Source organism: Mus caroli, unplaced genomic scaffold, assembly GCF_978045245.1.
Source record: "Mus caroli unplaced genomic scaffold, Mus_caroli_1 scaffold_7, whole genome shotgun sequence".
Classification (NCBI taxonomy): domain Eukaryota; kingdom Metazoa; phylum Chordata; class Mammalia; order Rodentia; family Muridae; genus Mus; species Mus caroli.
In genome coordinates this window covers 21,636,766-21,657,672 of record NW_028227262.1, presented here as the reverse complement: position 1 = coordinate 21,657,672, position 20,907 = coordinate 21,636,766, and the positions used below count along the sequence as shown (strand labels likewise).

General features: G+C 44.2%; 1 protein-coding gene across 11 annotated transcripts in view; it reads left to right on the top strand.

Annotated features, from left to right (window-relative positions):
* The window catches only part of Parp11 (poly(ADP-ribose) polymerase family member 11), a 54,237-nt gene extending 37,848 nt beyond the window's left edge, over nucleotides 1-16,389 (top strand). For all 11 annotated transcript variants that reach the window (XM_029478424.2, XM_085839872.1, XM_021164587.3 and 8 more), the window contains 2 exons: nucleotides 11,649-11,800; nucleotides 13,577-16,389. In XM_029478424.2, the coding sequence (XP_029334284.1) occupies nucleotides 11,649-11,800; nucleotides 13,577-13,893 (469 nt within the window). In that variant the 3' untranslated portion in view covers nucleotides 13,894-16,389. The remainder of the gene's footprint in view (nucleotides 1-11,648; nucleotides 11,801-13,576) is intronic.
* Nucleotides 16,390-20,907: the final 4,518 nt, after the last annotated feature.

Below are 20,907 nucleotides of genomic sequence, written 5' to 3'. Positions count from 1 at the left end.
TGAAAGAATAAGAGAATAAAAGTTATTCTAAAGTGAGTTGGTGAAACTTTTATGTATTCATTTTTTATAATTAGATTTATTTATTTTATGTGTATTTAGTTTTTGCCTGCATGTATATATTGTGTACCACATGCATGCCGAGTGCCCATGGATGTTAAAAGAGTGTGTCAGGTCCCCTGGGACTAGAGTTCCAGGTGATGGTGAGCTACATTGTGGGTTCTAGGCCCTGAACCTGGTTCTCTACAAGAACAACAAGCAACCTTAACCACTGAGCCATTTCTACAGTACCTGTTATATCTTCTTTTTAAAAATAATTTGCTTTTCTTTTCTTATATACATTGGTGTTTGGCCTGTATGTATGTCTGTAAGGACATGGGATCATGGAGTTACAGTTGTAAGCTGCCAGTTGTGTACGTGTAATTTAACCTGGGTCCTTTGGAAGAGCAGTGAGTGCTCTTAACCACTGAGCCACTTCTCTAGCCCCTATTTATTGTTCTCAGTTAAGCCTATGAACTGGAGTTCACACGCATCTCCTTCATAGTCAGAACTCAATAAAACCATGTAGTAAATGTAGTGCTGAGCCCAACAGCATTTCATGCTAAGAGCTTACTAGAAATTTTCCTTGATTTATGCCCTTTGTGATCTTCTGTACTATCAACCCATAGATACCTGCCATGACAGTGTAAAATACTGAGGCTTATGGTAGAGGCAGCCTGTCACTCTGATATCTCCCTGAAGAACTAAAATAGCCTCACTGGTCTCATTGATGTGGAAGCTATGACTCACCATCTGGATAGCCAGGCCCTGAGTGAGTCCACTCTGATTCATACTGGACATTACTTTCTTACTTCCCTCCTTCCATTTCCCCACAGGTCATCAGATCTACTGTTTTATGATCGTAGTATTGTACTAGTAGTAGTATTGTAGGTTCTTGGGATTTGATGTTATATAGGTCTGTAGGTCAAAGAACCAGGCCACTGCCAACCTGAGATGTATGGTTGAGCACAGGTTATCATGGAAACATAAAAGGCATCAGTTTACCCTTGCCCATAAAAGGAGACTCTGTGTTGTGACATGACATGGGAGGTGGGGGGAGGGTACTAGGGAGAATGTCCTAAAGCTGCTGTTTATTGACACTAGCCTGGGGACAGGAGAGCATCTTAGACATGGGAATATCATAACCCAAAATTTATATAAAAAATAGGCACAAAAAACTTCAGAGACTTTCAAATAGAAGAACATTAGGGTGAATGGCCTTAAAAACCTAGCCAAGAAGTAGAGTATGTAGGAGCAAATAGTGCCGCTGGCTGACTGTTCGACTTCCCTCTTTAGCTTTGATCCAACTTGATCTAGGCTACAAATTAAAATGAACAGGTCCTTCCATGCAGCACTTTATAAGCCAAACTGGTCATGTTTTACTGCTGCTGCTTGTTGGTTTTTTTCCTGAAACAATGGAAAGGCTAGAGAGAGAGAGGGAGGGATGGACAGAGACAGAATATGAATGAATTATATATGTATGTTTACAATGATAATTCACCAGCTTATACTGTAGGAAAAGCTTTAAAGTAGTGGCTCTCAGCTGGGAGTGATTGTTCCTACCAGGAACATGTGATCACAAGGAGACATTTTTAATTGTCCTGTGGTAGAGTGTAGGAGCTATTGGCACATGGTGGATAGAGGCCAGGAATGCTAGCTATCCTGTAATAGGCAGGTCAGCCTCCACAATAAAGACCTAAATCTATCCCCAAATAGCATTTCTGCTAATGTGGTGAGCCCTGGAATCACAGCTCGAAGCCAGGGGACCAGTTTAGGAAATGGTTCTGTAATTACACTGAGACTTTGGGTGGCCTCTCAACCAAGGTGGGGGCTGCAGTGTTGGAGCAACGGCAATGGCTTGGAGGTGTTCAGGATGTAAGATCATAGGGCTTGGTGGGTGATTTTTGTTTGTACACTGGGTGAGTGAGGGAGACTGGCATGGCTACTCCTAGATGTTGGTTTCTTCACCTTACTAGACTAGAGAAGTTTGAGTAGAAGAGAGACTTGGTCTTTGTTGAGATCATGGGAGGGAGCAGCAGTGGATACTCAATGCTTGCCTCTGGAAATTGATTTAGACTAGTGACAAAGACTAGACCATACAGGGTACTAGCAACAAGGGATGCTAAGGTTGTGTGTGTGTGTGTGTGTGTGTGTGTGTGTGTGTGTGTGTATGAGAGAGAGAGAGAGAGAGAGAGAGAGAGAGAGAGAGAGAGAGAGAGAGAGAGAGAGAGAGAGGAGAGAGAGAGCAAGCAGACTGGAGAGAATGAGCAATAGTAGGCAGTAAAACAGAGAGCTGCAGAAGCTAATGGAACCAGGATTGTCTTCAGGGCCACATCCTGAAGTGCCAGGGAAGATGAATACTGGACATGTCTTCAGGTTTGCAGCAAACCTTGATGAAGGGGAAAGTAATGTTGGCTGTTGTGTCATGTGGATAAGTAAAGATTGACAACTCCTGTAGGAAGTTCAGCACTGGGGAGTGGAGAAGAAATAAGTAAAGTGGGCAGGAAGAAGAGTGGTTTCGTTTTATTTCTGTAATGGTTAACATAATGAGAAGAAACCTATAAACAAGGAGAGGCGAGAAGGTAAAGGGGGAGGGCAGTTGATTGGTTAAACTCTCAAGGAAGCATGATGGGATGAGATTCAGTGACCATGTGACCAGAAAGGAGGTAGACACATGTCAGAGAGAGAGCCTGGCTAGCCTATAGCACTCTAGCACAGTTTCTATGGTGAAGTGAAGTCACCTACGTAGAATGAAGTACTGGAGATGGGGATAAAGGGAAAGAAAAAAAGAGGAGCTTAAGTGGCCACCATAGGAAGTGGGTGGGGCAGAAGAGCCTCAAACCACAGGAGTTCCTACACTGAGGCTTAAGCCACAGGTGAACGTGGAACGTGTGAGTATCTGGAGGGTATTGTGGAAGTCACATGTGACTTAGAGGTACAGTTGGAAGAGCAGCAAGGGGAAAAGGCTGGAGCAGTCAGAGCTGCCAGGAAATGAGAGCAGTGGGACCCCTGTCCTGATGAGGATGTGGGTTTTGATCAAGCAGAAGATGTCAGACCTGGCTTCGTATCAGAGCCCTCTTTGGGATTCTTTAACAGGTAGAGGGTCCATCACCCAATCCAGATCTACTGGCTCAGAACTCGCTTCTGCTATTTGTATCTGTAAAGAGTTCTGTGGTGGTTCTGGTGTTCGTCTGAAATGGAAGGCAGTGATTCTAAACTCATATGAACACCCTCAGTCCAGAGCATGGGGACACTGCTTCCCTGAGAGAGTGTGTGAGCCAGACACTGGGCTCTTTTGGAACATTGATCCTCAGAAGAAGGGGACCCTGAGGTATATCTTTGAGAGCTGGGTACCAAAGTATTTTGTGTAGATTCATAAGTAGATGTGGTCTGATCCACTGGGCAAGGTTGGGAAGCATTTACGGTAATCTTAGGTCTTTCCTTGCAAGTTTATTCAAGTTTCTGACAGACCAAAAGCATGGTCTGTGAGCTCACTTTTCCTTTGTGTATTAATAGGGGTGCAACCTTTAAACACCCTGTCTTCTCTGTTTCTGCCTGGTATCTGTGGTCCCTCCATTCCAGTAGCCACTCAGTGTTTGATGCTCAGTGCCAGACTCTTTACTCTGTGGTATAATACCTATGAGAGGAACATTCCAAACCAAGATTCACTTTGGGTTATTACATTGCAGTGCCAAGGACGTGTGGCTGGTCGCCCTGGCCAAACTTCACTTCAGGAAGTGATAGCAAGTGAGCATCCTTTTACAACGTGTGTGTGTGTGTGTGTGTGTGTGTGTGTGTGTGTGTGCGTGCGTGCTTGCGTGCGTGCGTGCATGCATGTGTGTGTGTGTGTGTGTGTGTGTGTGATGACTTTATACATACCATAGGTGTGAGAAGCCCTCAGAGGCCGGAGGGCCTTAGAACTCCTGGACTTGGAGTTACCAGTGATTATGAGCCATCTGATAAGGTGCTGGGACCCAAGTCCTCTGCAGGAGCAGTGCTTTTAGCCTCAGAGCCATTGCTTCAACTCCAGATACCTTGGCTCTTAGAGTGGAATCTAGTCATTACAACTCATAAAACTCGACCTTAGAAGTGAATGTATTAATCACGTGATTGCTTTAACAAAGCAACAACCATGGTATGGACTAATGAAAGCCAAACTTCATATATTATTATAATATATCATATGTGGGGAAAGCCCTTTGGATAATTTAACTGGGCCTCTCTAAAGTGGCTGAGAAAGTTTCTTATGATGGGAGCAATATTTCCCAGGCAGTGGTGCAAAAAGAAAGAGTAATCGGCTCTCGGAAGCTCTTTGCTGAGAGACAGACGGCAAGCTTGCTTGCTTCTTGAGTCTTTCAGCATAGCAGACAGAGATGAAAATGGAGGTTTGCTTGTCAGACTCAGGATAGATTCAAAACCAGAACTGGTAACTTGACTTCTAAGTGAACTTCAAGTCCAGAAGACCCAGGAAGTTGAGAATGGACTTAAACAAGTAGTTTATTTTTAAAAAGTGTTCCTTCCCATTAGCTGGTAAAGGGGAATATATGCACACTGTTCAAAAACAATGAGACAGTTCCTTTACACAATCCCAGAAAAAAAAAAAAAAACTTGGTAGGATTTCTTAGTGGAAACCACGCTTTTGTTGTGTGAATGAGAATTGCTTGTTGCATGCCTTTCTGATACGAGCAGTGGTCTGGAAGGGCAGTTTCTCTCTATCAAAGCCCACATTTGGAATTTTGATTCGTATCACTCAGTGACGCCTCGAGAATATGCTTTTTTTAAAATTTAATTTAATTTTTAATTTATTTTTTTACACTCCATATTCCATTCCCCCCGCCCTCCTTCACCCTCCGACTGCTCCACATCCCTCCCCTCCTCCCCACCCCATCCTGTCTCCATGTGGATGCCCCACCCTCACCCCACCTGACCTCTAAACTCTCTGGGGCCTCTAGTCTCTTGAGTGTTAGATGCATCATCTCTGAATGAACACAGACCCTGCAGTCCTCTACTGTATGTGTGTTGGGAGCCTCATATCAGCTGGTGTATGCTATCTGTTTGGTGGTCCAGTGTTTGAGAGATCTTGGGGGTACAGATTAATTGATACTGCTGGTCCTCCTATAGGATTGCCCTTCTTCTCCTCAGCTTCTTTCAGCCTTCCCTAATTCAACCAGGGGCCAGCTGCTTCTGTCTGTTGGTTGAGTGCAAATATATGTATCTGACTCAGCTGCGTGTTGGGTCTTTCAGAGGACAGTCATGATAGATCCCTTTTAGTGAGCACTCCACAGCCTCAGTAATAGTGTCAGGCCTTCGAGCCTCCCCTTGAGCTGGATCCCACTTTGGGCCTGTCTCTGGACCTTCTTTTCCTCAGCCTCCTCTCCATTTCCATCCCTGTAATTCTTTCAGACAGGAACAATTATAAGTCAGAGATGTGACTGTGGGGTGGCAACCCCATCCCTCACTTGATGTCCTGTCTTCCTGCTGGAGGTGGGCTCTATAAGTTCCCTCTCCCTACTGTCAGGCATTTCATCTAACTTCACTCCCTTTGAGTCCTAGGAGTCTCTTACCTCCCGGTCTCTGGTACATTCTGGGGTGTCCCCCCAACCTCCTCTTTCCTGAGTTTGGCTGTTTGCATTCTTTCTTCTGGCCCCAGGGCTTCAGTCCTTTTCCCTTATCCAATACCAGATCAGGTTTCCCTCTCCCCCCACCATTGCCCCCCCCCATCCACTTTCCCTCCCAGGTCCCTCCCCCCCTCCCCACTTGTGATCGCTGTCTTCTCTCTCCCAAGTGGGACTGAGGCATCCTCACTTGGGCACTTCGGCTTGTTGAGGTTTTTGAGTTCTGTGGACTATATCTTGGGTATTCTGTACATTTTTGTTTGTTTGGTTGGTTTTTTTGTGGTTTTTTTGTTTGTTTGGTTTTTGGGGGCTAATATCCACTTATTATTGAGTGCATACCATGCATGACCTCTTGGGTCTGGGTTACCTCACTCAGGATGATATTTTCTACTTCCATCCATTTGCCTGCAAAACTCAATTTTTAAAGAATGTCCTCATTCTTAATAGCTGAGTAGTATTCCATTGTGTAAATGAACCACATTTTCTGTATCCATTCTTCTGTCGTGGGACATGTAGGTTGTTTCCAGCTTCTGGCTATCACAAATAAGGCTCCTATGAACATAGTGGAACATGTTCGCCTGTGGCATGGTGGGCCATCTTTTGGGTATTTTCCCAGGATTGGTATAGCTGGGTCTTCAGGTAGATCTATTTCCGATTTTCTGAGAAACCTCCAGATTGATTTCCAGAGTGGTTGTACCAGTTTGCAATCCCACCAGCAATGGAGGAGTGTTCCCCTTTCTCCACATCCTCTCCAACATGTGTTGTCACCTGAGGTTTTGATGTTAGCCATTCTGATTGGTGTAAGATGGAATCTCAGTGTCGTTTTGATTTGTATTTCTCTGATTGCTAAGGACTTTGAACATTTCTCTAGGTGCTTCCAGCCATCCAAGATTCCTCAGTTGTGAGTTCTCGATTTAGTTCTATACCCCATTTTTTTTTTATTGCATTGTTTGGTTTTCTGGTGATTACATTAGCCCTCTATCAGATGTGGGGTTAGTGAAGATTTTTTTCCCAATCTGTAGACTGCCTATTTGTCTTATTGACTATGTCCTTTGCCTTACAGAAGCTTTCCAGTTTCATGAGGTCCCATTTATCAATTATTGATCTTAGAGCACGAGCCATTGGAGTTCTGTTTAGGAAATTTCCCCCTGTGCCAATGAGTTCAAGGTTCTTTCCCACTTTCTCTTCTATTACATTCAGTGTCTGGTTTTATGTTGAGATCCTTGATCCACTTGGACTTGAGCTTTGTACAAGATGACAAATATGAGTCTATTTTCATTATTCTACATACAAGCATCCAGTTAGACCAGCACCATTTATTGAAGATGCTTTCTTTTTCCCATTGTATATTTTTGGTGTCTTTGTCAAAGATCAAGTGACCGTATGTGTGTGGTTTTATTTCTGGGTCTTCAATTCTATTCCATTGATCAACGTGTCTGTTTCTGTACCAATACCATGCAGTTTTTATCACTATTGCTCTGTAGTAAAGCTTGAGGTCGGGGATGGTGATTCCACCAGCTGTTTTTTGTTTTTGTTTTTTGTTTGTTTGTTTGTTTGTTTTTTATTGTTAAGAATTGTTTTTGCTATTCTAGGTTTTTTTTTTTTTTTTTGCCTTTCCAGATGAATTTGAGAATTGTTCTTTCCATCTCTTTGAAGAATTGTGTTGGGATTTGGATGGGGATTTCATTGAATCTATAGATTGCCTTTGGTAGGATGGCCATATTTACTATGTTAATTCTGCTAATTCACGAGCATGGGAGATCTCTAATAACTTGAAGTTATTGTCATACGGGCCTTTCACTTATTTGGTTAGAGTTACCCCAAGATATTTTACACTATTTGTGGCTATTGTGAAGGGAATTGTTTCCCTAATTTCTTTCTCAGTCTGTTTATCCTTTGTATAGAGGAAGGCTACTGATTTATTTGAGTGAATTTTATATCCAGCCACTTTGCTGGAGTTGTTTATCAGCTGAGAAGCTCTCTGGTAGATTTTTTTGAGGTTGCTTATGTATACTATCATATCATCTGCAAATAGAGATACCTTTATTTCTTCTTTACCAATTTGTATCCCCTTGATCTCTTTTTGTTGTCTATTGTTCTAGCTAACACTTCGAGTAATATGATGAGTAGATATGGGGAGAGTGGGCATCCTTGTCTTGTCCCTGATTTCAGTAGGATTGCTTCAAGTATATTTCCATTTAATTTGCTATTGGCTGTTGGTTTGCAGTAAATGTCTTTTTATTATGTTTAGGTATGGGCCTTGAATTCCTGTTCTCTCCAATACTTTTAACATGAAGAGGTGTTGTATTTTGTCAAATGCTTTTTCTGCATCTAAGGAGAGGATCATGTGTTTTTTTCTTTGAGTTTGTTTATATAGTGGATTACATTAATGTATTCTCATATATTAAACCAACCTTGCATCCTTGGGATGCGGCCTACTTGGTCATGGTGAATGATGGTTTTGATGTGTTCTTGGATTCAGTTTGCAAGAATTTTATTGAGTATTTTTGCATCGATATTCATAAGTGTGATTGGTCTGAAGTTTTCTTTTTTGGTTGGGTCCTTGTGTGGTTTAGGTATAAGAGTAATTGTAGCTTCATAGAAAGAGTTAGGTAGTGTTTATTCTGTTTCTAGTTTATGGAATAGTCTGAGGAAAATTGGTGTCAGGACTTCTTTGAAGGTCTGGTAGAAATCTGCACTAAATGCATCTGGCTGTGGGCTGTTGTTGTTGTTGTTGTGAGGTTTCTAATGATTTCTCCCATTTCCTTGTGTCATATGGGCTTGTTTAGATAGTGTACCTGCTCTTGATTTAACTTTGGATTGTGGCATCTGTCTAGAAAACTATCCATTTCATCTAGATTTTCCAGTTTTGTTGAGTATAGAGTTTTATAGTAGGATCTGATGATTTTTTGAATTCCCTCTGTTTCTGTTGTCCTCTCCCTTTTCTTTTCTAACTTTATTAATTTGGATACTGGCTCTCAGCCCTTTAGTTAGTTTGGCTAGGGGTTTATCTATCTTGTTGATTCTTTCAAAGAACCAGCTTTTGGTTTTGCTGATTCTTTGTATTGTGTTTTTGTTTGTTTGTTTCTATTTGGTTGATTTCTGCCCTGAGTTTGACTGTTCCCTGCCTTCTACTCCTCTTGGGTGAGTTTGCTTCCTTTTGTTCTAGAGCTCTCAGGTGTGCTGTTAAGTTGTTAGTGTAAGATCTCTCCAGTTTCTTTACCAGGGCATTTAGTGCTATGAACTTTTAGCACTGCTTTCATTGTGTCCCAATAATTTGGGTATGATGTGTCAACATTTTCATTAAATTCCAGGAAGTCTTTAATTTCTTTCTTTATTTCTTCCCTGGCCAAGTTATCATTGAGTAAAGAGCTGTTCAGTTTCCAAATGTATGTGGGCTTTCTGTAGGTTTTTTTTTTTTTTTTTTTGGTTTTTTTTCAAGACAGGGTTTCTCTGAGTAGCCCTGGCTGTCCTGGAACTCACTTTGTAGACCAGGTTGGCCTCGAACTCAGAAATCCACCTGCCTCTGCCTCCCGAGTGCTGGGATTAAAGGTGTGCGCCACCACGCCCGACCTTTCTGTAGGTTTTGCTGTTATTGAAGAACAGCCTTAGGCCAGGGTGATCTGACAGGATGCATAGTATTATTTCAATCTTCTTGTATCTGTTGAGGGTTGTTTTGTGACCAATTATATGGTGGATTTTGGAGAAGGTACCAAGAGGTGCTGAGAAGGTGTATTCTTTTGTTTTTGGGTGAAATGTTCAGTAGATATCTGTTAAATTCATTTGGTTCATAACCTTTCTTAGTTTCACGGTGTCTTTGTTTAGTTTCTGTTTCAATGACCTGTCCATTGGTGAGAGTGGGGTATTGAAATCTCCCACTCTAAAGAATGAGATTTATCTGTCAGTTGTTCAGGTATGATTAGCTGGGAGAGGTCTGATTCGAAAAATCTTGAGAATTGTATTTGACTTCACATAGTATGGTAGCCATTTCATGGCACCTTTAGCTCAGTCCACTGGTTCTGGTCACACCAGGGTTGATGAGAGCTGGGCTGTTTGGTCCCTATCAAAGAATATAATCCAAGAGGTAGCCAGCAAAGTCTAGTTAAGTAAAGATGTTTTGCTGTGGAGAAGGGTCTGGAAGCTTTGCTAAAGTGTGAGGAATAGCTAGGGGAATAGTGTGTATTTCCTGGAGAACAAAGTTGAGGGGGTTGTTCACAGTTTTGGGGGTGGGGGATATCTATGTAGTTGTCTGTACAACAAAGCGGTGGGTTCTAGTGCAGTGTTGGGAGGTGTGTACTTTGTTGGAGTTCCAGCTGATCACAGGGTGTTCCAGCCACACATCCTTGGCACTGGAATGGATTGAAGCTGCTGCCTGCCCAGTTATGGTTATATTACAGAAGTATTCTAATGGATTGAGGCTGCTGCCTGCCCATCCATGGTTATATTACGGAAGTGCTCTGTGCCCCAGGCTTCCTATAGAACCCTGCTCTTTAAGGTTATAAAAATCACTTACTGGTATATTCTGAGTGTGCTTTTGTGTTTACATGTATTATGTTTTTTTAAGGAAAGGCTCAGCACAGCTCAGGTAAGCTACCAGAGAAGTCAGAGAGTGCACTATTGTAAATATCTTTTTGGTGAAGTATTTCAAAACCCCAAATGCCACAGGCAGCTTGCACACCCCTGCATGCCCATCATCAGATTTGACATCTCAGCCCATCACCTGTCGTCTTCATCCCGCATCTGTCAGGCAAAGGCAACAGGTTTCCTCCATCCCATCCCATTCTTGTTTCCTTGCAAACAGAGGTGCTTTCTTGCCTGCAGAATGTATGTTTTTATTTCCGGGGTGGGCATGTAGATCTGTATAATTAATGAACTGTGTTATTTTGCAAAATACTTTGACTTTTCCCACATTCTACTTAGGCTTATTATCTTTTGTATTTACGGTGCACATGAACATAGTTTATTTTAACTTTTGTTTCTGTGAGTCAAGGTCTCGCTATGTAGCTATGGCTTGCCTGGAACGTACTACATAGACCGGGCTGGCCTCAAATTCACAAAGATTTTCAAGCTTCTATCTCCCAAGTTCTGGAATTAAAACAACTTCCTGCATACCTGGCTCCTACTGTTTCTATGTAAATAGATAAAGCGTGCATCCTTCTATGGAAGGCTTTTAGGCTTTTGGCTTTATCTTTTCTGAGATTGCTATGGCCAGTCGTCCATCTCTGTGCACTGGAGATGCGCTTGCAGAGAACAATGCTGAACTAGAGCTTGATGCTTTGTAGGGTTCTGAATCCAGTCAGCTGCTCAGACTCGGGGATGAGAAGGATAAGATGGAGTTCCAGCTCTGAGAAAGAATTCTCCATCTAAGACCTAGGAGCTCTGGGTTATTCGCCTATAGCCTCGTTTTCAGACATCTGAAGTGCCTAGCTACTTTAGGCCATCAATTCCCTTCCTCCCTCCTCCCCCTCCCTCCCTCCCTCCGTCCCCCCCTCCCTCTCTTCCTCCCCTTTCCTCTTTTCATCTTCGTTCCACAGTGCCGAGGAATGGCCCCAGGCTTTTCCCACATGCCAGAGAGTCATTCTACCACTGAGCTCCATACCCACTCTTCTTTAAATACAAGTTTCAGCCTTCAATCACAATGCTAGCTATACATTTTTAAAAACTCATGCAACCTAGACTAACTTCAAAATCATTTTTTAAAAGCAAAAGATAGCTTTGAATTCTTGGTCCTCCAGTCTCTGTATCTTGGACCTTTGGATTGCAGGCATTACGTACCATACCTAGCTCATAGCTATCATATTTGGTGAGATGGTTTTTATGTATCCAAGAGCATTTGAAATAGTTTCTCTGCTAGAATTCCTCTGTCCACTCATTTATATGATTTATATTTTTGTCTCTTCCTTTCTATTGCTCTTTGCCTTTAACATTTTACATAAATAAATATTGCTCACTGGTATATTTTCTGTGCTTTTGTATCTGGATGTTTTATGATTTTAGGAAAAAGGCTCAGCTCAAGAAAAAGAGAGGTGTCCCTCAGATCAATGAGCAAATGCTATTTCATGGCACCAGCAGTGAATTTGTGGAAGCAATTTGCATTCACAACTTTGACTGGAGAATCAATGGTGTGCACGGGGCTGTCTTTGGAAAAGGTAATATCCGAGTCTCAGTCCAGGTTCAGTCAGAGGGGAGAGTTCCCTCTCTGGAGAAAATTGGTTGCTTTACGATTCAGAGTTTCCAGTAATGAAGCTAAAAGTTACCAGACTAAGGGTTCTAGACAAACAACAGCATTTCTGAGCCACAGAAAAGCACTTGCTGCACATACACGGTGGGCGAGAGAGGTGCACATCTGCCATATTCAATAGCTCTAGTCATCCAGGTGGGGTGCCACGTGTTAGAGAAGCCTTACAGTATCTGTAGTGCTGAGTCAGCCCTTCCCGTGGATGAGCCTACAACTGAGCTACTCTACAGTAAATGCATAGAGTGATAGAAACACATTAATTACACTCTAGCATAGCTGCTAGCAGTTTTGATAGTTTTTTTTTCGGTTGGCTTTGCTTGTTAGAAGACGATAGGTAAGAGGAATGGGCGGGAATACCAGTGTGCACGGGGAGTGGGTGAAGCTCCCTCTTCTTTCTAGCACAGTGCAAATCTCAGTTCTCTGCATTGTGGCCATGACTGAAGCAGATAGGGGAAGGGTGAGAAGGGCAAGGGACAGGCATTTGCTCCCCCAGCCTGTCCTTTGTGCCTTATCTTCAGTGAAAGAGCTGACTGCCACATAGGATTAGGGTTTGAAACAGTGAGTTAATTTAAGAGTAAGTTCTGAAAAGCTGCTCACTTAAGCTGGTCTGACACCAGTTCCATCAATATTGAGTGGTTATGAGGCTGTGCAATTTATGTCCAGGTTTTGTTTTTTTTTTTTGTTTTTTTGTTTTTCTTAGAATGAAGTGCTTGCTTGACCCTGTCAGTCACTCTCAGAGTGGTGGCTGCTTTCTTGTGTGTCTGTGACAATGACTGACAATGTTCTTGATTGCTCGGGCAGGAATCCATGTGCCTGCCAGCTTTCTGTTATATAACAAAACACCCGAGGCAGCATAGGAGAGCTTTACTTTGACAAACAGTTGAGAAGTTTTAGCCCATGCTGCACTGGCTCTGTGGAGCCTGTCTTGAAGCAGACCATCACAGCAGGGAGTGTGTGGTATAAGGTGAACGAGCCATGCCTCCTGGCAGCTGGACCATGAAAAGACTGTGTAGAAGGCCTGTAATCTGTATTCCCCCTTTAAGAGCATATCCTCTTTTGGCTCCATCTTTTAAAGTCCCCACACCTCCCTTAAGCACCATGATCCCAGAAAACCAACCCTTTTAACCCGTGGGTCCCAGGGAGACTGAAGATCCGAACCACAGCAGTAGCTTTATACGGTCTCGGAAGTTCACTCTTCAGTTGACTCCCGGTTCTAGAATTACTTCTGGATTGCCCCATGTCGTAGCCAGTGGCTTCTTGGGTAGAGAGGCATTGTACAGAACTTAGCTGGGTGATGGGTGAGGGGTGTGGAGAGGGGCTGAGGAAGGACACAGCTCAGGCAGAGGGCTGCCAGGTGACATTCTCACCGCCACGCTTCTCACCAGGGAGTGGTTTTCTGTCTTATTTACTAGATTTCCTAGCAAGGTCTCTTCTGGAAACACAAGTGTGGCACCTTGTTTCTCATGGGGCACAGGAGGGCACTGGTGAGGCCTGGTACACCCACAGCTGCCTCCATGGGGTGGTGGTGGGGAGATTATGTCCTCTTCTTCAGTTTGCAGAGGAGGAAGTCCCACATCTGCCCCTGTGGTGTGACTCATGTTTGTCAGAATGCTGTTCCCCTAACAGAATGTTGCCTCCCCGAGTTTCATGTTTTCCCCCAAAGTAACCTTGGCCCTTTCTGTTGAAGGAACCTATTTCGCTAGAGATGCTGCGTACTCCAGTCGTTTCTGCAAAGATGACATCAAGCACGGGAACACATTCCAGATTCATGGGGTCAGCTTGCAGCAGCGACATCTGTTCAGAACCTATAAATCCATGTTTCTTGCTCGAGTGCTAATTGGTGATTACATAAATGGAGACTCGAAATACATGAGACCTCCTTCCAAAGACGGGAGCTATGTGAATTTGTATGACAGCTGTGTGGATGACACCTGGAACCCAAAGATCTTTGTGGTTTTTGATGCCAACCAGATCTACCCTGAGTACCTGATAGACTTCCACTGACCCTGCCTCCCAGGCTCAGCGGTCAGAGCGTTGCTCTCTCATTACAGGAGGATTTGGTCCTCTGTCTCCCAGCCACTAATATAAATATTGGATTCTTTTGAAATAGATACAGAAAAGAAAGCGGCCTCAGTCTATAAAGAAGTACTGGCTGTCAGGTTGGTTATATGTTGTTCTGTTTCTGTCTGTTCCGGTTTTGTTAAAGACCGATGCTGTTGCCATCTTAACATACAGGAGAAAGAGCTCTTCTCAGAACAGAATAGGTTGAGTCTCATTACCATGATCAGACAGCCTTCAGAGTGCACATGCATGTGACCAGGTCAAATGATTTTAGTTTTTGTACCCTATTAGGAGAAGTGGACCTTTATAAATTGAATTTTGGCATTATTATCCATCAATGAGCATGTGACTTTGTTGGTCTTCTGAAGAGGGAATTAAAAATCCCGAAACAGCCCCTGGTGCTCAGCGAAGTAAGAAACAAGGACATTGTCTGCTGTGCTGGTAGGTAAGCCAGCAGAAGAGAGACAGGGCAGAGCCTGCTTCCCACTGCTGGAGGAAGGTGGTCTGTAGCCCCAGAGCAGTGCACACTATTCTCACCCATCTCTCACAGTTGAGCTGAGCACTGCTGCTAAGGGTCACTAGCTCACAGTTCAGCTTCCAGCAGTCTGTCGTCCCTGCCCCAGCTTATTTATTTCCTTTGTTTTCCAAGCCCTGCAGTGATCACTTCTCAGAGGCTTTATCGGTCCTCCCACAACCCCTGAGACACCATAGTTCCATGGTGATTCCTAAGAACCACACGTGTTAATAGTTGGTGTCATTCTCTTTTTGAATGATTGTGAAGAACATGAGATGCTGGGAAGAAGTCGGATTTCTTCTTTAGAGTAGTGATTGACAACTTCCAACCCCCGAGCAGCTATGTACAACTGAGAGTTGTGCTCGTGGCTTTGTGTACCTGTCTGCTTGCCTGCTGTTCTGTCCCGAAGAGGAAGTGATCTGTACCAGCTAACTGCCCAGTGGTTTTTCTAGCAGAGATGAGATAGCACTCAGGCACGATGCTAAGTGTTCAAGTGTCAGGCAGGGAGCTGCCTGTATGATTGTCTCCCCCCCAGCGCTGCTTTTCCCATGATTCCTTGTGGGGAAGGTCATTCCTCCAGTCACATCACCCAGAACCTTTTCCTAACTCTTAATACTGAATCTTGTCTCTGCTATCCCCATCCAGCTTTGGGTGCGAGGACATGAGCACAGGTTAGCTTCTGGTGCCTGTATTGTTCTCTTCGGTCACTCAAATTGGGAAGCATCTAGAAAGAATATGTGTGTGAAACAGGATTATGGATAGTGGCTTTTGTAAGGATAGCAATTCATTCAGCTTTGTAAACCATCAGATTCTCCTTTATGGCCCAGAATGTGTTATCACACAGTGGGAAGTACAAGAGTGGCTCTCGGGAAAGCGTATGCACAGTGCTTTGGCACACTGTGGCAGGAATGATTCCCTGACTCAAATGTGGAGGTCCACCATTGGTTTAAGAAAGGCTAGAAAGGACACATTTCAAAGCCAACAGTGGTCCCTGCAGCAGTGCCTGAAGGCAGAGCGGCTAGGTTGTCTGGCCGCTTTCAAGAATCAGTGTTAGAGGCATTGGGAGTTTAGGCTGAACAGTCTCTCTTCTAGTTCTTTTCTCCTGGTTTTGTTTTTGTTTGTTTGTGTGTGTGTACGTGTTTGTTTGTTTTTCCAGACAGGGTTTCTCTGTGTAGCCCTGGCTGTCTCTCTGTAGACCGAACTGGCATGCAATGTGTTAAAGTCCCTCTTACATGGCTGTCTGCCCGCCCTCCTCTGCCCCCCCCGACCCCCCTTAGTTCCATGCACACTTCTCTCAATACTTGAATGGAATGACTGTTGTAGTTGAGGTTGTTTCCTTCTAGACTTGTGTGTCTGTGTCAAGGTGACTGAGAACGCAGGCAGTGCGTGCATTCACTCTCCCGTGCTGGCTTGCATGAGGGAGGGGGGTGTGTGTGTCAGAGAGGCCACCATAAGGAAGCATTGTGCCGCTGTTGTTGAAACAGACTGCCAACCCCCTCCACAAGGAACAAGTGATCTCCGTACGTGTTTTAAAATACAATAACGTAAACGTCACTCGTGTTAACGTTGTACTGTTTTGTCTGTTCCATGTATAGAAGAACATCGCTCCCTCTGCTCATCCCACGGAGTGGGAGGGAGAGCAAAGGGAGCTCATGCCGAGTGGCGAGCTGTGCCACAGGCTGGCTGAATAAACTCCATTGAGTACAAACTTGTCTTTTCTCTGCGGGGAGTCTAGCCTTTGGGTAAAAATAAATGTGTTTATGGGAAAATGTTTTCCTGAATCTTTTATCTCCCACCAGGAATGTTTGAGATTAGTGGATTATTTCATTTCTAGACTGGTGGTGGAGGTGGTGATGGTGAATTCTGATATTCAATGTCTGAGTGTATTGTTTCTACAATTGTTGATTAAAGTTTTCTGTATCAGGTCTTGGCTGCCTGTGTGTGCTATGTGTGTGCTTCTGGTTTCTGGGTCTTGGTTTCAACCTGAATTTTCCTCTCAAACTTCTTAGACTCTCAGGGAGTTCTCAGTAGACGTTGCTCTGGGGGCACTTCTTGGTCTTAGTTTTGGTCGTTGTGAGCAATAGCTGATCAAGAAACCTGGGGATGAAGATATGTCCTCTGCTCTGTCAGGAATTATGACTAGATCCAGGCCTGGTGGATACATTGCCCTTCCCTTAAAGGTTCCTGGCTCAGAGGATCAGTTGTAGGGGAATGCCAGCCACTCCCACTCGCTGGCACTCCCAGCAGTCTAAGATCAGCTTTGCTAAACAGAGCAAAGGGCAGCATGATAGACCTCGCCTGTGACCATGACAGACATCCCTAAGAGCGTGTCTCTGTCTGTCTGAATGTTCAATGGTAGTAAGCTTCACGTGATAAAATTACGTTGAGTTTTGGTTGGTGGTAGTTAAGTGTACCATCTTCATGGGTGTTTCTGACTCAGTGGGTCTGAAGGGACCCTCTGAGATCAACTGAGAAGTGATCTTATTCTGTCCCTGGTGGTGTGCCTCTCTTCACATTTCCTTCTCTCCTCGGAGAAAGCGGATCTTGCTTATTCATCTTTATTTCGTTTTTTTTTTGTTTGTTTGTTTTTGTTTTTGTTTTGTTTTGTTTTGTTTTGTTTTTGAGACAGGGTTTCTCTGTATAGTCCTGGCTGTCCTGGAACTCACTCATCTTTATTTCGTTTCTTTCTTTCTTTCTTTTTCTTTTTTTTGTTTTTTGAGATAATGTCTCTGAGATAATCTATGCAGGCCTCAAACTTTGTATACAGCCCAGGCTAGTTAGCTAACTCGCAGGTCGTCAGATTACAGTATATGCCACCTTGCCCAATCTGCTTTTTATTAATATTAAAAATACTTTTGGGAGCCTGGAGAGATGGCTCCGTGGTTAAGAATCCCTACGAGTCTTCCAGAGGACCTGAGTTTGGGTCCTCACACCAACTCTGAGTGGCTCACAGCCATCGTAGCTCCAGCTCCAAGAGCAGTTGGTACCCATGGGCATCTGTACTTCTGTATTCATAACCCCCCCACACACCCACACACACACATGTGAGCACATGCATGCACACACACAATAAAAATAAAAACAAATCAAATATTTTGGGGAACTGCAGAGATGGTTCAGTTGATAAGGTACTCACTGCACAACCAGGAAGACCTGAATTTAGACTCCTGGGACCTACATGAAAAGCCAGGCATGGTGGTCCATGCCTGTGGTCCCAGTACTGAGCAAGCAGAGGCAGGAGGATCCCTGGGATTTGCTGGTTCTATAAACTGAGAACATGGCCACTCCGTGGTATGGTTAAGGGGAAGGCTTTTACTGTAGGTCTGAGAGAGAACAGCCAGAGGCATCTGGAAGAGTCCAGAGCAGAGAGAGAAAGCAGTGGACTGAACTTGGCCGTGAGAGCAGAGCAGAGCAGAGCAGAGCAGAGAGCTGGAGATGCAGGACTGGGGGAAACTGAGAGATGAAGACAGTGCAGGCAAAAGAGGAAGCTTAGCCAGATTAGCAGGGTTAGAAGGAGAATGAGGAGATGTGGGGAGAGAGGCTCCAGAGCTGGAGGATTCCAGGGTAGGGGAGGAGGTGAGAAGGGCCAGAGTGCCAGCATGGCTCTGAAATGGGTAATGGGTACTTGCAATGCTGGAGGTCAGCTGTGATTTTGTATGCTAATAGGCACCGCAGGTAGCTATTTGTCCCTTTTGCCCAGGAAGGGGACATGGCTCCTTTTGATAGAGGGAAACCAGCTTCACAAGTTTCCTGAGGAATGCTGGCTTTTGTCTTAACTACCAGAATTGGGGAAATTGAGTTTCCTTTGGACCTGACACTGGGCAGCTGCTTTGGCTGAGTCAGTGAGCACTACATTCAATAAGAGACCCTGTCTTAAACAGTAAAGTGGAGAGCGATGGAGGAAAACACCATGAAGTGTGCCTCTGGCCGGCCTCCAGCTGTATGCATGTGTGTGCATGCACACCTTAACATGCACACACACACACACACACACACACACACACACAAATACTTTGCTTAATACAGTGGTGACTTCTTAGTGAAATTATACTTTTAGCTAGAGAAAACTTGAAAGGTCATGAAAGATAGAAAAGAAAGCAAAACATTCTTTGAGTGTTGACCAGGTGTCAACCACCATGTCTGACCAAAATAGTTTTTGTGGGTACTTCAGCAAACTAGTAGTGTGTGTGTGTGTGTGTCAGAGAGAGAGAGAGAGAGAGAGAGAGAGAGAGAGAGAGAGAGAGACAGACAGAGACAGAGAGAGAGAGACAGACAGAGACAGACAAGGAAAGACAGAGATGGAGAGACAGAGACAGACACACACATACACACACAGAGAGAGAGAGAGAGAGAGAGAGAGAGAGAGAGAGAGAGATTTTTACTTATGTGCCTGTGTTGAATATATGCCACATGTATTCAGGTGCCCTTGGGGCCAGACGAGGGCATTAGACTCCTTTGGGGTTTCAGGAGTAATGAGCCACCTGATGTGGGGTCTGGGAACTGAACTCAGGTCAGCTTTATTGTGAGTAGTAGAGGCAGCTAGGATCTCACAGGTCGTCTTTTATCTTTACTTTTTCGTAACGTAGTTTGTTTCCCTTCTCTCCCAACCTGCTGGAAGGTCTCAGAGCTCCGGGGACTCTAAGTGGGTCTCTCCCTCTGCCCTGCCTTTTCCTTACTGACCTGTGCTTGCTCCACCAGGTAGGAAGTGCCTAAGGGTTTCCTAACACCGAACAGCAGCCTCTCCCTGTGACTGATCTAAGTCTCCTGCTGTAAGGTTGCACAATCCTTTCTCTCTGCTTTAATTGTCTGGCTCTCGCTCTTCATCACCGCAGGCGATAAGGACTTGGCTTTCAGTTAGCTCTTGCTGTGCGGTGTGTAACTTGGAATTTAGCATTGGTCTTGCTCCTTTTCAAGTGGCTTCTCGTGAGAGCAGAACACAGGTTGTACGCCAAAGACATTAGTATTTCCTGCAGCTTCCGAGGTCTGCCGTGCCCTCTGTGATCCATGAGACAGCAGGCTGCTTCTTGCCTGGTTTATGCTGACTTCACTGTGGCGGTGTAACTGAAGAGAGTCCCAATCCAGAATTGAGTTCAAGCTGCTTTGCAGTGTTAATTATATATCCAGATGGCACGCCTTGTATTTTTCCATCTCTTTTTAGAAATACCTTTTCCTGTGGGTCTTATTATGCCGTATTGTCTCTTAAATACCAGGGAAGCCACAAACATAATAAGCCTGTACTTGATTAAGAGTTGGCAGCAAAGCCGTTTCCTCCACTTAGATCAGGTACCATTTGGGAAGCCAGCTGATCTGAATTTTATTTCTGGCTTTACTGTTTGACTCAGTGTGACCTTGGGGAACTCACCAGAGGGCCAAGGTGAATTTAATGAAAAATCCAACAGGAAAAGGCTAAGGATCTGTGCCCACAGCTGGCTTTGGCTAGGTGCGGTCTCTCTGACAGGAGAGTTTTCCAGCTGGAGATATTACAGCTGGAGGCATCATGAAGCATGCAGGGTAGGAATACTTGGTTTTAAATACTGCGGTTTGAGCTACTGCCTTGGGTTCATTCAAAAGTCATTAAGTGCATTTTGATTTGGATAGGGACAGAATTTCCCACAAGTACTGGAATAGGAAGGAGAGAGTGCCCTGGCTCTTGATTTCAGACCTGCCGCTCAAGAGTCCTCCCATGCCCTTCAGGTTCATAACTCTGGGTTCCTACCTGTGCAGTGCCAGGCAGGGAACCAGTTGAACCTGGTTTCTGCATGCATGTTAGCATGCATCAAGAGGAAAGTCACTGACCACCTAGAAAGCCTAGGACAAAGGTAGTGTTTAACCTGTCTCAGAGAGATCTTTTTAAAAACATTGTGTGTTAACTGTGAAGGTTCCCCAATGAGACCAGAAGGTGGCGCCAGTGTCAGGTCTCTTGGAGCTGGAATTACACAGTCAGACTCAGGTGCTGGCAACTGAGCCCAGGTCCTCTGCACACGCTCCTAACACCAGGCCAAGCCAGCTCTCTAGCCCCGGGGAGGACTTGTAAAACTGTCTGCTCACTTCTCTTTCTTACCCACCCCCAAAATTTTAGGCAACCCCAAGTATCTAGATATATGATAAACCAAACATGTACTGATAATCATAAATTTATTTTAAAGTAATTCTGTGGTATACATACAGTTTTACCACTAATTGAAGACAAAACAAATATACATACTAACAAAATGCATTCATTCATTCATTTGTTCATTCATTCACTCCTTCACAGGGACCTGAATCTGGGCTGAATACGAAATACTACAGGCTATGGAGCACCTTCAGCAGTATTCAGTTGATCACTATTTTAATTTTGATTTTACAAGCATCAGTGCTGGGAATTCCACTTTTCATGGATGGGTAGCACAAAGTGGCAGAAGTCTGTTTAGGACCATTTCAGAAACTGCTCGCAATTCTGT